Here is a 15,516-nt window from a genome sequence, read left to right as displayed (position 1 = left end):
AAATATAAGATAGTTTCACTCTTTTTGTCCTCCATTCTTAATATTTCTTTATGCTCTGTAGAAAAAGATTTGTGATTTCTAATGTTTCTCTTCCATATTTTAACATTTCCATTGCTCTAAGGAAATAATTTTTGGTATTTTCAGCTTGCAATGATATTGATCGATGGCCCTCCCCAGTACCCGGGAAAACATTATACCTGCCGATTATGGGAGTAGTAATGAAGGTAATAGTTTATTACTGCTTCTCTCAGTTGATAGATGTGAGGATTTACAGAGCTATCACAATTCAGTCTACTGCACAGGACCACTGTTCACCCAATCTGGTGGCCATGCGTCCCTTTTCATCCTGTAGTGAGGGTGCTATCCTCATGAAATGCACGTGAACATTAATGCTCTGTCTTCAAGTTCTGTAACCCGTGGCACTCCCAAGATGCACATCATGCAGAAACAGAGCATAAATCAGTACAAATTAAAAGAAATTTGAAAAGCCTTTGGGTTTTAGGCCTTATATTCTTCTTTAACATGCAATATGAGACCACGGTGTCCCACGGTGTTTTTCACTATTGGACTTTCTGTTTGTTTTCTGAGCCACACCCAGCAAGTCTTGGGGGCCACCTCTGGCTTTGTGCTCAGGGGTTGCTCTCAGTGGTGCCTCTTGTAGAGCTCGGGCCTCCTGAATGCAAAGTATGCACTCAACCCATTAAGTTTTTTTCTGTTTTAGAAACATAAGTCTTTCTGTGAGTGTTCCAAATGTTTTTACAGTTCAAATTATATTTATTTTTTGTCATATTTTCTCTTTATTTATTTATTTTTTTTGCAAAGAACTTTACCCCTCCCAGTTTTCCCTAGGAAATCTTTAAAAGTAGTACTAGTAACTCTGGGTTAGCATTCTGATGGTTTTCTGTAAAATTTATCTGTTTGGGAGGGTGTGTTGGGGTGTTTGTGTATCGTAATGAAGCAAAGGTGGGGACAGTAAGCAAGCAGTTGAAGGCTGATTGTCCTTTCTCTGTTTTTCAGCACATTTGCTTCTCAGTAGACTGATGATTTCTATATGTCTGGGACTATGGACAACTTGGCTCTCTTACCTTCTGCCATGACTAAAAAGAAGTGCTCTATATTTTTAATCTGCTGTAATTATTTTGGGTTTTGTTTTTGCTTGTTTTGCTTTTTAGTCCTAATGAGGTGTGCCTTTTGGAATCAGAATTGTGTTTTCTGATTCCTCATTGTAGTGGGATTTACAGATGATAGAAAGGATATTCATTTATAGCCGAAATTCATTTCTCTCTTTTCTGTTTAAGGTACGGATTCCCACATGTAATGACAAGCATGGGACGACTCAAATAGCGCAGTTAACTCAGCAGGTAGTGTGGTAATAGGATAACTCAACACAAATAGTTTCTCTCTCTTTGATTTTTGGAAGGGGGTGCGGGGGGAATCTCCAAGCAGTACCCAGAGAAATGTGGCCACTCCCAGTGATACTTAGCCAGACAGGCCAGTGCTTCAGTGCAAGGGCCTAAGGATTTGGTGCTGCTCGGGGCCACACCTGTCGATGCTCAGGAGGCCAGGTGGTGCTGTGGAGCAACCATGCAGTGCCATGGATCAACCCAGGCCTCCCATGTATTGTCTTGTTTTATGTATTTTTTTTTAATTTTGGGGTCACAACCAGTATGCTCAGGGGTTACTCCTGGCTCTGTACTCAGAAACTATTCCTGTCAGTGCTGGGGGACCATATGGGATGCCAGGGATCGAACCCGGGTCGGCTACATGCAAGGCAAATGCCCTACCTGCTGTACTATTGCTCCGGCCCTGTATTGTCTCTTCAACAGAATTTTTAAACTAGCAAATGCAGAGTTCCTTGAGTTTTTAATTTGGTTGTGACTGTTTCTGAAATAGTCCATTGAGTAAGTTTTAATTAACTGATAATACACTTCCAGTTTCTTTGAGTTTTAAAATATTCTTTCTGTGGGCTGGAGTGATTGTTCAGTGGGTAGGGTGTGTGCCGTGTGTGCAGCCAACCTGGGTTCAGTCCCCAGTACCCCATATGCTCCCCTGGGCACAGCCAGCTGTGATCTCTGCTGGGGAAGAGGAAGCTGGGATTGCCTAAAAACCAAAAAAAAAAAAAAATTAAAAATTAAGAAAATCTATGTCAGATACTGAGATTATGCTATAATTGTGAGTGCACAAGGAAAATAAATACTCTCTTTTATTTTAGAAAAGTCTTAGCAAACTTATGCTCATAGGGAATGCTTCCATTCAACTTAAATTCCAAATGAAAAACTCTACCACCGCCTGTGAACACCTATAGCGGCTTAGCAAAAAATATTAGGGAATCATAATTATATACTCCTTTTTCAAGGTGTTTCTTTTAAGCAGAAGTTTACAAAGACCTTTCTTTGGCTGCCCTTGGAGAAAAATACTTTTAAAAGATAGAGTAGAGTTGGAGAGCGGTCAACAGGCTGCGTGTATGGTTTGCATGCAGGGCTTGGATTCAGTCCCCAGCACCACATGGTCCATGAGCACTGCAGAGAGCAACTCTTGAGCACAGAGTTAGGAGTCACTCCAAAGCACTACTAAATGTGCTTCCCACACTCCCACAAAGGTAGAGCAACATTTAGCTATTTGGTAATAGTATTTTTAATTTTTTTAATTTGTTGATATTTGGTTTGTGGGCACCTCTGTAGTGCTCAAGGCTCTGTGCTCAGGGATCACTCCTAGTGGGCCTTGGGCACCATATGAGGTTCTGGGATTGAATCTGGGTTGGCTGTGTGCAAGGCAAGTATCCTGTCCACTTTACCATCTCTCAGCTCCAGCAGTAAATTTTTTAAATTAACTTACACATTTTGACATTTCTGTTTTTTCTTTTAGACAGACAAACATATATCTGTTGTTTTACCCACTGTTCATGAGGTGGATCTTTTCAGGTAAATAGTAAAAAGCTTCGTAAATAGCTCTTCCTTTTTATTTTTTTTTTTGCTTTGTGATAGTGTTATCAATTTTATTTTACAAAATGAACGTTCTTATATAAGATATGGGAAAATCTAGAAGAGTACTCATTCTCCTTATACATTAATTCCTTGGCTGCATATTATGAGTTTTGACAATTAGGGAAACTTGAATGTAGATTGGGAATTGTGTGATATAAACAATTTTGGGTTTGGTTTGATGTAGTATGGGAGCAATAATACGGTTTAAGAAAATATGATGCATTTAGATTGGAAACTATATAGACAGAAACCCTTTTTGTTGCTGTTGTTTTTGTATGGGGAGGCAGACCTGGCAGTACTCAGGGCTTACTTCTGGCTCTGTGCTCAGTCCAGAGGACTCAGGGGACCATAATGGGCTGCCAGGGATCAAACTCAGGTCAGCCACGTGCAAGAAAAGTGCCTTACCTAACTCGGTACTATTGCTCCTGCAGAAACTTTTCTAAAGTTTGATTTGGTGTGAGCTTAATATAATAATGTAAGAAAATGGAAATATTCAAGGATGCCACTCAGTGGATAGAGGGTTGAGTACATGCCTTGCATATGCGAGGCCTCTGTGTTCAGTATGGCTCCTATAAAAAGAAAGTAAATGCATTTGGCGGGGGACGTGGGGGGGATAAGTGCTCCAGGTTTATTCTTAGCTGTGTGCTCAAGGATCACTCCTGGCACTGCGTGCTTGGAGTGATATGCAGTGCCAAGGATCGAACCCAGGTCAGCTGTGACACAGGACAAATGCCTTAGCCACTGTACTATGTCTCTGGCCCCAGTGTCATTGTTCTGGTACTATATTCATTAAAGAATAATTGAAGAATTGGCATACAATCTTATAAAGTCAATTTTAATTACTGTACATGTCTCTAAACTACTGGATGTCTTAACACTTCTGTTACTGATTAACTTTGATTTTGTGGTACTTGTTTTTTGTCACTAATAAAATATTTCATAAGTGAGCAGGAAAATTAGTATAACATTTAAGGCACTGCCTGTATGTGAGTCGACCCCAGTTTGATTCCTAGCATCTGCAACCATAGAGTCAAAAGAAACCCAAACACTATGTGTGGCTCAGAAAAAATAACTGTACATATGCAACAATTCCATGTCCCCTGAGCACTACCAGGAGTGATCATTTGAGCACAGTCAGAAATAGTCCTTGAGCAAAGCAATCCCCCTCCCAATTTTTTATAGCATAGCACTGTAACTATGTCATCCTGTTGTTCATCAGTTTGCTCGAGCGGGCACCAGTAACGTCTCCATTGTGAGACTTGTTGCTGCTGTTTTTGGCATATGCCACTGGTAGCTTGCCAGACTCTGCCATACGTAGCTTGCTGGGCTCTCCAAGAGGGATTGAGGTATTGAACCTCAGTCAGCCGCATGCAAGGCAAACGCCCTACCCACTGTGCTTTGATCACATCTAGTAGATATTGTTTGAAAATTAATTTTTGTTTCCCTTAAAATATTTAAAATAGAAAGTCAAATGTAGCAAAAACATTAATATCTCCCACATAGTACAGTTATTTTATATGCTTTTATTGTTTTCTAGATACTTTGCATATCATTTTCTATTTAGTCATGTCATTATTGGAGTGAGTCAGTTGTTATTTGCTTTTATGTGGATAAAAAGGATTTATATATATCACATACATCACAATATTCTAAATGAATTTGTCACTGTCATCCCATTGCTCATCAATTTGCTTGAGCGGGCACCAGTAACCTCTTTCTATGAGACTTGTTGTTACTGTTTTTGGCATATCGAATACACCACAGGTAGCTTGCCAGGCTCTACCATGCGGGCGAGATACTCTCGGTAGCTTGCCAGCTCTCTGAGAGGGGCGGAGGAATCAAATCCAGGTCGGCCATCTGCAAGGCAAATGCCCTATGCGCTGTGCTATCGCTCCAGCCCATTGATTTGTACGTCTGACAAAGTTACAAACAGCTGACGAATTTTTGCTTGGGGGTTTTTGGTCACATCTGCTGGTGCTCAAGGATCACTCCTGGTATTATATAAAGAGCACCATATGTGATGCTGGGGCTTTGAACCTGGTCATTGATTCAAGCCTGGGTTGGCCGTGTTCAAGGCAAGTAGCTATCCCTGTACCATCACTCAAGCCCAAGCTGGAAAAAATTTTTATCACGTGTAGTTTTTATTTGTATATTTACTTATTTTGGAGGGAACCGCCCCAAAATAAATACACTTCTGGATGTAGCACTGATCCTAGAGGCTACCAGTGCTTTACCCAGAAGCTCTCGTGAGACCAGATGGTGCTGAAGAGCAAAGCCAGAGCACTGTGCATGCTTGCAGACCAAGGGCCCTTTTAGCCATCTCCTTGGCCCCACGTGCTGCTATTACAATAATTTTATAGGTATTTAAAAATATATATGGGTAGCTAACAGTATTTCTACTATGTAAACCCCTTTTAGGTGTTTCTGCCCAGTTTTCCTCCATAGTCAAATGCTTTGGGAGCTGGTGCTGTTGGGGGAGCCCCTCGTGGTCATGGCGCCGTCACCCTCAGAGTCATCAGAGACTGTTCTGGCACTTGTTAAGTGAGTATATTCCATTTCTTTGGTGATATATGCAGCACTTTCCCTGTCTGTGGATGTTTGCACATTCATTGCATCTAAACATAATTGTAACCCTGTTGGAAGGTGGTACCTATTATAGCACCATTTTATGTGTGAGAAAATTAATTCACACTCTTTGAGGGCTGGAGCCTTAATTTTGTTTTTTCTAAGCAACGAGCACATTCTTAATCAAAGTTGGCTACTGGTATTAGTTGTGTGAATGGTCAGTGTCTAATAAAGGCATATTACTAGTCAGTGATAGGTTCAGACTTTTACTCCAACTTCTGACTCAGGTCCATGGTCTTTCAATATTCTATTCCATATTCCATATTTCCATTTCTATTTAAAAGAGTACCGTTTATGGAAACAAGTTATGCCCATGAGAGTGAATAGATGTTTTACAGTTATTGAGCAGGACTTTAATCTCTGTGTCCTTTGTTTTACACATTCTTCTTGCTCCACAGCTGTATTTCTCCATTGAAGTACTTCAGTGATTTCCGACCTTATTTCACTATTCATGATAGTGAGTTCAAAGAATACACTACTCGTACACAAGCCCCGTGAGTACACAATACTTTTTATTGACCCTATTTTCTCTTTATAACCAAAATTATATAGAATTCTTTTTGTTAATTTTTTTAAAGTTTAAATTTTGAACTTAACGGCCGTTTGATTTTATAAAGAACGTTTGAGATACTGCTGGTAAAAATTTCATGCTTCCAGAGTCAGTATTTTATTTTGTTTGAATGATTTTATTAATTGAAACTGTATTGTCATTACAATAGCTATCTGACTGTATTTTGAATTCTTTTCTCCTTTGCTTTACTCTTTCTTACCACACCAGTGATCTCTTTATACTATGACCTTCTTTTTCTTCATCCTTTGCATTGATCCAGTGTTTGAACATGAAAATTATTCCCAAACTGTGAAAGGAAAAAAATTATCTTTTCTTTTTTAGGTCTTGCCCCATTAGTCACCTTTTCATAGACAATTTTCTAGTATAACAACAGAAATAAACATTTTTGTCTCACGTTTTGGTTTTCTCTTTGCTTCTTACACTACATCTTTTTCTCTACCACAATTTGTTTTTTGCTAAATTCATCGAGACTTTTCTCATTGCCTGAAACATATTATTGCCATATTTTTTTTTCCTATTTTTAAGCTGTTACACCTTGGAAATATTTTTATTTTTATTTCACTAAACAAGTGGGGCATCTTCAGTCTCCTGTGCAGATGTTTCTTTTATTTTTCTGCCAAACCCTTAAATGTTGGTTTTCTCTAGTATTGTGTTTTGGGTTCTGATTCAGGCTGATATTTTTCTGTATAATCTTATCTATACTTCTGTTCAACTATTAGCATAAATTGTGAATGAAAATTTGTTGTTTTAACCCACATCTTTACAAAATTCAGTATAGAATTTTTTTGGTGGGGGTGGGGGGAGTGGTTTGGGGAGTGACCATCAAGCAGGGTCCAGGGCATCTTGAGGCCTCTCCAGACAGTGCTCGTCCAACCAGGCAGGATGGTTCAATGTGCGGGCCCATGTGCTCAAGCCTGCAGTAGCAGGGATCACCAGAGCTACTCCCAGTGGTGTTCAAGGATCAGTAATGCTTTTCGTTTTCTGCTAATCCTTAAAAAAAAAAAAAAACAGGGATCAAACAGATAAGTACAGTGGATAAGGTGCTTGCTTTACACCCGGCTGACCTGGGTTTGGTTGGTCCCTGGCATCCCACATGGTCTCCTGAACCCTCCAGAAGTGATCTCTGAGTGCAGAGCTAGGATTAACCCTGAACATCACCGGGTATGACCCAAACCCCACCTCACAAACAATAATAAATAACGAATAATGAATAAACACACAAAACATATTGCCATTGAAACATTTTAATGACACTCCAAATTCAACATGTTCTAACAGAATTCTTTTAGCTTCTTCTGTCTGTTAATCCCATGCCTCTTTCTATTTTCATGAATGATAATCGCTTTTGACTTAGTTATCAAAAGCATAAATTATTAATTTCTTAATTTTTTATGTTTTTGATGATGCAAATACTGAACCCCTGGGATTGACACATGCAAAGACATGCATTCTACCACTGAGCCCACATCTCAAGCCCTGGTTTCTCCTTATTAGTTACCCCCATCAAGTTTTGCTGAATTCTGTCAATTCAGTATTTTAAAATATCTCCGATAACATTAGCTAATCATTTTCCCAAATCTGTTTTCTGAGACTTACACTGCTTTTTTTTTTTTTTAATTTTATTGAATCACTGTGATATAGTTACAAGCGTTCATGTTTGGGTTACAATCACACAATGATCAAACGCCGATCCCTCCACCAGTGCACATTCCCCACCACCAGTATCCCTGGTATACCCCCCTTTCCCACCCTCCCCCTGCCTCCATGGCAGACAATATTCCCCATACTCTCTCTCTACTTTTGGGAATTACAGCTTGCAACACAGATACTGGGAGGTCATCATGTTTGGTCCATTATCTACTTTCGGCACACATCTCCCATCCCAACTGATTCCTCCAGCCATCATTTTCTTAGTGATCCCTTCTCTCTTCAATCTGCCTTCTCCTCTCAGTTCATGAAGCAGGCCTCCAGCTATGGGGCAATCCTCCTGGCCCTTGTATCTATTGTTCTTAGTTGTCAGCCTCATGTTATATTATTCTATACTCCACAAATGAGTGCAGTCCTTCTGTGTCCGTCCCTCTCTTTCTGATTCATTTCACTTAGCATGATACTCTCCATGTGAGACTTACACCTCTAGTCTTTCTTCTATTGCTTTCTTTCCCTTATAGGAGGTCTTTTAAATTCTGTGCCCCTCACCCCCACCCTCAAATAATCTTTTTTTTTTACATTTTTTAAAAATTTATTTTATTGAATCACCATATGGAAAGTTACAAAGTACTCAGGCTTATGTCTCAATTTTACAATACTCAAACACCCATCCCTTCACCAGTGCCCATATTCCACCACCAAAAAGCCCAGTATACCTCCCACCCCCGCCTGCGTAACTGATAAATTTCACTTCATTTTCTCTTTACCTTGATTTCATTCCATATTTCAATACAAAACTCACTATTGTTATTGGAATTTCCCCCCAAAGAAGACAGCCCTACTGCGAAGGAAGCATTTGATAATTAGTTTTCCATTGCCGAGAATGAAGAGATATGAAGTTCTGCTGTTCCAAGTACATAACTCTTTTTTTGTTTCCTTCTTCCCGCGCCACCAAATTCGTGCCTGCTTAATAGTCCTCATAGTATGGCTGATGCCACACCGCCCAACAAGGGGAAAAAAAACCAAGAAAGTAGGATATTTCCCGTCCTCGGCCAGCATGGGGCTATAACTTAGTTCACATTCTAGAGACATGGCTGTGAGCAGTTTATGGAACCAAAAATAGTCTAGTTGGCCTTCAGATTCTGGCAATTTTTGCTGTCGATCAGCAGCAAAGTGGCCGAACAAAAGTGTGGCCAGCCGGGTGGAGTCTCAGCGTAGTGTGTGCCGGTATCGGCCCCGGCCCGAGACTGCCCAAGCGTCCCGCTGTTCCAAGTATGTAATTTTTTTTCCCCCTTCCTGAGCCACCAAGTTCGTGCCTGCTTAATAGACCTCATAATATGGCGGACGCCACGCCGAGTTTCTCCCCAAAAAGGGAAAAGAACCGAGAAAGAAGGATATTTCCTCTCCTCAGCCGGCATGGGGCTATGGCTTAGTTCACAGTCTAAAGAAATGTCTGCTACCTTGATTACCTTCAATATTTCAACAAAAAACTCACTATTATTGTTTAGAGTTTCCCCCCAAAGTCAGACCTGCTAAAAAGGAACCATTTCACATTGCTGACAACTAAGAGATACTAGGTTTTGGATTTCTGTATAAAGTCCAGAGAAAATTCTGCCAGAAATTGCATCACTGCAAGCTTTTACTTCCCTTTTGTGGTGCTCATAAGATGGAAAAGCCTGGAGAGAGAAACCCTTCCCCGCTGGCGCCGCATGGGGCAGTGGCTCAGTTCACAGTCTGGAGGCATTTTTGTGAGCTGCTCGTGTCCAAGGTAGTTCAGTTGACCTCTGGGATCGTGCTCCTGTAGCAGCAGCAGCAGCGGAAAGGCCGCACACGTGTGGCCGCTGCGCTTAAATATTGGCAGAGGGCGGGGCCGGTACCCCCCACCCCCTGGGATCTCCCTCGTGTCCCTCGGCAGCCGGGCTGGTACCTCCATTTTGTGCTCAAAAAGCGGCGACCGCCATGCTGTGCCCTGGAAGGAAGGGTTTAGAGAGAGAAACCCTTCCCCGCTGGCGCCACGTGGGGCAGTGGCTCAGTTCACAGTCGGGAGGCATTTCTGGGAGCTGCTCATGTCCAAAGTAGTTCAGTTGGTCTCCGGGATCGTGCTCGTGCAGCAGTAGCAGCGGAACGCTTTTTTGTACGTTTTTTATTGAACCATAGTGAGATATACAGTTGGAAGATTATTCATGATTGGGTTTCAGTTGTATAATGTTCTAAAACCCATCCCTTCACCAGTGTATGTTTCCCACCATCAGTGTCCCCAGCTTCCCTCTTCTACCTACATACCCCACCCCCTGCCTGCCTCTGTGGCAGGCACTTTTCTTTCTCTCTCCTCCCTCTCTCTCTCCTTCCTCTCTCTCTTTCCCTCCTTCCTCTTTTTCTCTCCTTCCTCTCTCTTTCTCTCCTTCCTCTCTCTTCCTCTCTCTCTCCTTCTAAGAAGTACATTCTCACTCATGTGGCATCCCTCTGCTCAGTTCTTTAGAAACTTCCTTTTTGCCTACAAAATAATATCTGGACTTTTTGTTTGTTTGGTTTTGTGTTTTTTCTTTTCAGAGTTTTTTATTTTTAATTGAATCACTACTCCTATTTTCCTATTTTCATGAATGATAATTGCTTTCCACTTAGTTTCAAAACATAAGATAACACAGTTACAAAGATACGCAAAGATGTTACGAAGTTACAAAGGTATTCTCCTCTGAACTTCTTACATATTGGTACATAGTTTGGTCCTTAATTATCTGGGAAGCATCTTTCCATCTATTCTTATTTCAGATGATTCATTCTACTGTTTTGCTTTAAAAATACTGAACTGTATGTAATTGTACAAATTATGATTCTACTTTATTGCTTTGTGTATAATATTTATTTTCCCTCATTGTCTTTAATTCTTTTACCTTCTTAGAAATCCTAATTAGGAAATCTTTTACATCTTTATGCAAATAGATCTCTTGATGAAGCTCTTCACTTCGTATTTTATAGATACACAATTTCTTCTGTATCATTATTGTACATTTTATATCACCCTCATTGTTTCTAGTTTCTGCCATCATTTCTGGCAGTAGATGTGTGTATATATGTGTGTGTGGTGTGTGTATATAAATATACACATATATATATTTATGTATTTTCCTGAATGCTTTTAGAAGAACTGTGTCTTCTCATCTTCTTATGCCTACTGCTACACATACCCCCTACCCCCAAGGTATAGTAACTTTGTACTTCAAAACTATGTGCTGTTACTCTAGTTTATAATCATGTTACCTAAGCTACAATAAAAATTAAAAGTCAAAAAAAATGATGCCTGGCATGTGGTTGACATTTAACACAGTGAGAGTAAGAAAAGAGACTCTATTATTCATTAGAAATTTATAAACTATTCTATTGTATGACTGAAACTTAATCATGAACAGCTTTATAAGGGTCTATCTCACAGTAATTCAACTAAAAAAAATAAATTTATAAACTATCCTATACTGATGGAAATTCATTTTTTTCTCATCCTGTTTATGTTTTCTCTTTACGTAGGCCCTCAGTCATATTAGGAGTAACCAATCCTTTTTTTGCCAAAACGCTTCAACACTGGCCACACATTATTCGAATAGGAGACATTAAACCTGCAGGTAAAGTATAAACTTGGTGTCCTGTTTTTAAGTATAATGTAATGGAGCAGGGTTGGTATTGTTTTTAAGTATAATGTAATGGAGCAGGGTTTATTTTCTCTTTTGTCACTTTTTTAGTTATGTTGATAGCAGTGTTCTCCAAGACAACATGAATAAGTATCTTTGGAGAAGAGCCTAACTTTTCACGAAATTAAACAGGTTCTTATATGTGTAACTCATTACATCATATTACCAAAAAACTCAGCATTACAAATACTGACTGAATCAAAATTTTGACAACAAAATAAAACCTCAAAAAGCTGGTATATACAAATACACACACACACACACACACACACACACACACACACACACACACACACGTATGATTTAATTGGGTATATATCCTTTAAATAAGGATATGCCAAATTAGAAGGGAATTTCTAAGGCTGCTTGAAAAAAAATCTTACAGAAGTTTTAATTCATTCAAGGCTACCGCAATAGCACTGCCAGTAGGGCATTTGCTTTGCATGCCACCAACCCTGGTTTGATCCCCCGCACCCTCATGTGGTCCCCCGACTTCTCCAGGAGAGATCCCTGAGTGCAGAGTCAGGAGTAAGCCCTTAGCATAGCTGAGGTTGGCCCAAAATTTAAAAAGTTTTAAGTTACTGGGCTTGGCAGAACATTTTTTAGCAAGATCTTAAAACAATTATTATACATTTCTGTATCACTGGTAATAAGGAAGTAATCTAAAGATTGCACTTTCTTTGAGGAAAAAACAGTATAGTTTTTGCTCGTGGTAGCTGCTTAATAATTTGTTTCCCCTTTTGTATTTTGGACCACACCCAGCAGCATTCAGTAGATATTCCTGGCTTAGTGTTTGGGAGACCATGTGATGGCAGCAATTGAACAAGGGCTCCCAAATGAGAAGCATATGGTTTAGCCCTTTGAGCTATCTCCCCTATCCAGTAAATTCATTTTTGTTTTTGGGTGGTATCCAGTGCACATTGGGGCTATTCCCAGCTCAGTACGTGGGGGTCATTTCCAGCACTGCCCAAGGGATGGTGCAGTGCCAGGAATTGAACCTGGCCCTCATTGAGGTATCTCTCCAGCCCCACCATTTTAAAAAAAATTGCAGGGAGGGACACACATCTGAGTTCAGGGCTTGCGCCTGACTCTGTGCTCAGTTATCACTCCTTTTTTTTTTTAATTTTTAAAAATTTTTACATGACTCTTCGTGAGGTAAAGTTACAGACTTACAAACTTTCATGCTTATGTTTCGATTATACAATGATCAAGTAACAGGGATCACTCTTGATGGTACTTACATAAAATATTTTTAATGAGTAAATGATGGACGTAATGTCAAGCTAGATGACAGTGGTATCTCTGACATTTCTGAATTTTTCATTGAATTGGTTGAACTGTTGAGACAACAGAAATATTTAATAACTATATTTTAAAGACTTACTCTATTACACACTGGAATATTAAAAAGCATTATTTAATATTTAAAAAGCATTATTTTTAATATTAAAAATCATTAAATAATGATAGAAATTATAAAAACTTATATATACTACTATATATAAAAACCTAAAAAGACTTAAGGAACAATATTTTAATTATTTATGGACTGGAGCAATAGCACAGCGGTTAGGCATTTGCCTTGCATGTGGCAATTATATTCCTCTGTCCCTCTCGGAGAGCCCGGCAAGCTACTGAGAGTAGCCCACCCACATGGTAGAGCCTAGCAAGCTCCTCGTGGTGTACTCAATATGCCAAAAACAGTAATAACAAGTCTCACAATGGAGATTTTTTTTTGTTTTTTGTTTTGTTTTGTTGCTTTTTGGGTCACACCTTGCGATGCACAGGGGTTACTCCTGGCTCTGCACTCAGGAATTACCCCTGGCCGTGCTCAGGGGACCATATGGGATGCTGGGATTTGAACCCGGGTCGGCCGTGTGCAAGGCAAACGCCCTACCCGCTGTGCTATCTCTCCAGCACCTCACAATGGAGATGTTACTGGTGCCTGCTCGAGCAAATCTGATGATTTGGGACAACAGTGCTACAGTGCTATATTATTTATAGGTTCTAGATTCACTCTTACACTGAAGTCCTTCAAAGCAGAGGGCTTTACTTTGGCAGTTAGACTTACGCCCTCTTAGACAGAACAGACTCAGAACCACAAATTCTTTGCTTGGTGAAAGGATTAAACACAGTGACTGACTCATGACACTCTGTAAATGTCATGATCTGAACCCCTGCCATTGCATTAGTGATTACTGATGACATTTCAGAGCACAACTGTTACCAGAGCCTTAGCCGTGAGAAGATATGAAAGTTGTGGGTTTTTTTTTTTTTTTTTTTTTTTTGCTTTTGGTTTTCAGTGATGCCAGGACCAAATCCAGGTTCTCAGGCATGCAAAGAATGCATTCTATTACTGAGCTACATCCCCAGCCTGAAAAGACTTCTTTAAGCTTAATTAACTTTGACATTTACTTATAAGCATTCTTGCTGTTAATCTGAACTAATTAATATTACAAGTGGATTGCTGTTTCTTTTTTTCATTAAAAAAAGATCTGTTGTGATTCTTTTTACGTAAAATCATTAGTAAAGTAGCATGAATTAGAATGTCTATTTAACATTTAACATGTCTATCGCAGTGTTTCTCAAAGTGGTTTGCCATTGTGCATACTTTTTGTTTGTTTGGGGGCCACATCTGGAGGTGTTCAAGGCTCACTCCTGGCTCTCTGTGCTCAAGGATCACTCCTGGCAGACTCGGGACTATATGGGGTGTTGGGGATTGAACCCAGTCATCCATGTGCAAAACAAGGACCTCAGCTACTAGTACATTCTTTTATTTTTTTTTTAATTGGGTGCTCAGGAGTTGAACTTGGGGTCTTGAAATTACGAGTAATATGTTCCAGCTCTCTGAATCATTACATTTTTGGGGGGGTTGTTTGTTTTGTTTTGGGTATTTGTTGTTATTGTTGTTGTTGTTTTGCCACATATGGCAGTGCTCTGCTAACTCCTGGCTCTGCACTCAGGGATCACGCGTGGCAGAATTCAGGGGACCATATGTGGTGCTAGGCATCCAATCCATGTTGGCCACATACAAGGCAAATGCCCTACCCACTGTACTATTGTTCTGACCCAGTCACTATAGTTTTTATAGTAATTTTTGAAATCAGAAAATGTAAATCTTCCAACTTTTTTCTTAATCAAAAATTAATTTGGGGGCCAGAGAGATAAAAGGGGTTATGGTGCTTGCCATCTTATGGCTAATCCTGGTTCAATGCCTAGCATCAAAAGTGATTCCTTCGTACAGAACTTGGAATAAGCCAGATATGGCACAAAAGCTAAAAAAAAAAAAATTTTGTCTGTTTTGGGTCTTAATATTTTTTATATAAGCTCTCATATCACCTTGTCAGTTTCTGCAAAAAAAGGAAAACCAGCTAAAATTTTTGGAGGGAAAGGGCTCCACACCAGCAGAGCTCAGGATTTACTTTCTCCAGCTTTGTGCTCACTCATGGTGAGACTTGGGGGACCAGATGTACTGAAGATCTAATCTGGGTTGGCCACATACTAGGCAGGCACCCTACCTACTGTACTATCTCTGCAGCCCAGGCTACTGAGATTTTGATAGGCATTTATTGAATGTTTAATCATTCATCTCCTGGCCTTCTTAGCATGCTCTCTAAGTGTAGCCAACCCAGGTTAGATCCCCGGCATTCCATATGGGCCCCTGAGCATCATTGGGAGTAATTTCTCAGTGCAGAGCCAGGAGTAACCTCTGAGTATTGCCAGGTGTGGCCCCAAAGCCAGAAAAAAACAAAAAGTTCGGGCTGGAGCAATAGCACAGCGGGTAGGGCGTTTGTCTTGCATGCGGCCAATCCGGGTTCGATTCCCAGCATCCCATATGGTCCCCCAAGCACCGCCAGGAGTAATTCCTGAGTGCATGAGCCAGGAATAACCCCTGTGCATCACTGGGTGTGACCCAAAAAGCAAAAAACAACAACAAAAAAAGCTCTCTGTTCCTAGAATTCCATACCTGTGGTAACTGTAGTTAGCAATCTGATCTTTGAAATGA

The 15,516-nt window shown here is 40.1% G+C and overlaps 1 protein-coding gene across 1 annotated transcript in view; it reads left to right on the top strand.

The window, feature by feature from the left end:
* The window catches only part of DENND6A (DENN domain containing 6A), a 47,062-nt gene that overhangs the window by 19,934 nt on the left and 11,612 nt on the right, over positions 1–15,516 (top strand). The window contains exons 7-12 of the mRNA XM_004616485.2: positions 145–224; positions 1,299–1,361; positions 2,866–2,921; positions 5,403–5,525; positions 6,008–6,103; positions 11,350–11,444. Of these exons, the coding sequence (XP_004616542.1) occupies positions 145–224; positions 1,299–1,361; positions 2,866–2,921; positions 5,403–5,525; positions 6,008–6,103; positions 11,350–11,444 (513 nt within the window). The remainder of the gene's footprint in view (positions 1–144; positions 225–1,298; positions 1,362–2,865; positions 2,922–5,402; positions 5,526–6,007; positions 6,104–11,349; positions 11,445–15,516) is intronic.

Source organism: Sorex araneus, chromosome 4, assembly GCF_027595985.1.
Source record: "Sorex araneus isolate mSorAra2 chromosome 4, mSorAra2.pri, whole genome shotgun sequence".
In the NCBI taxonomy this organism is placed as follows: Eukaryota; Metazoa; Chordata; class Mammalia; order Eulipotyphla; family Soricidae; genus Sorex; species Sorex araneus.
Note: the sequence above shows the minus strand (reverse complement) of the source record. Positions and strands in the feature narration are given on the sequence as shown.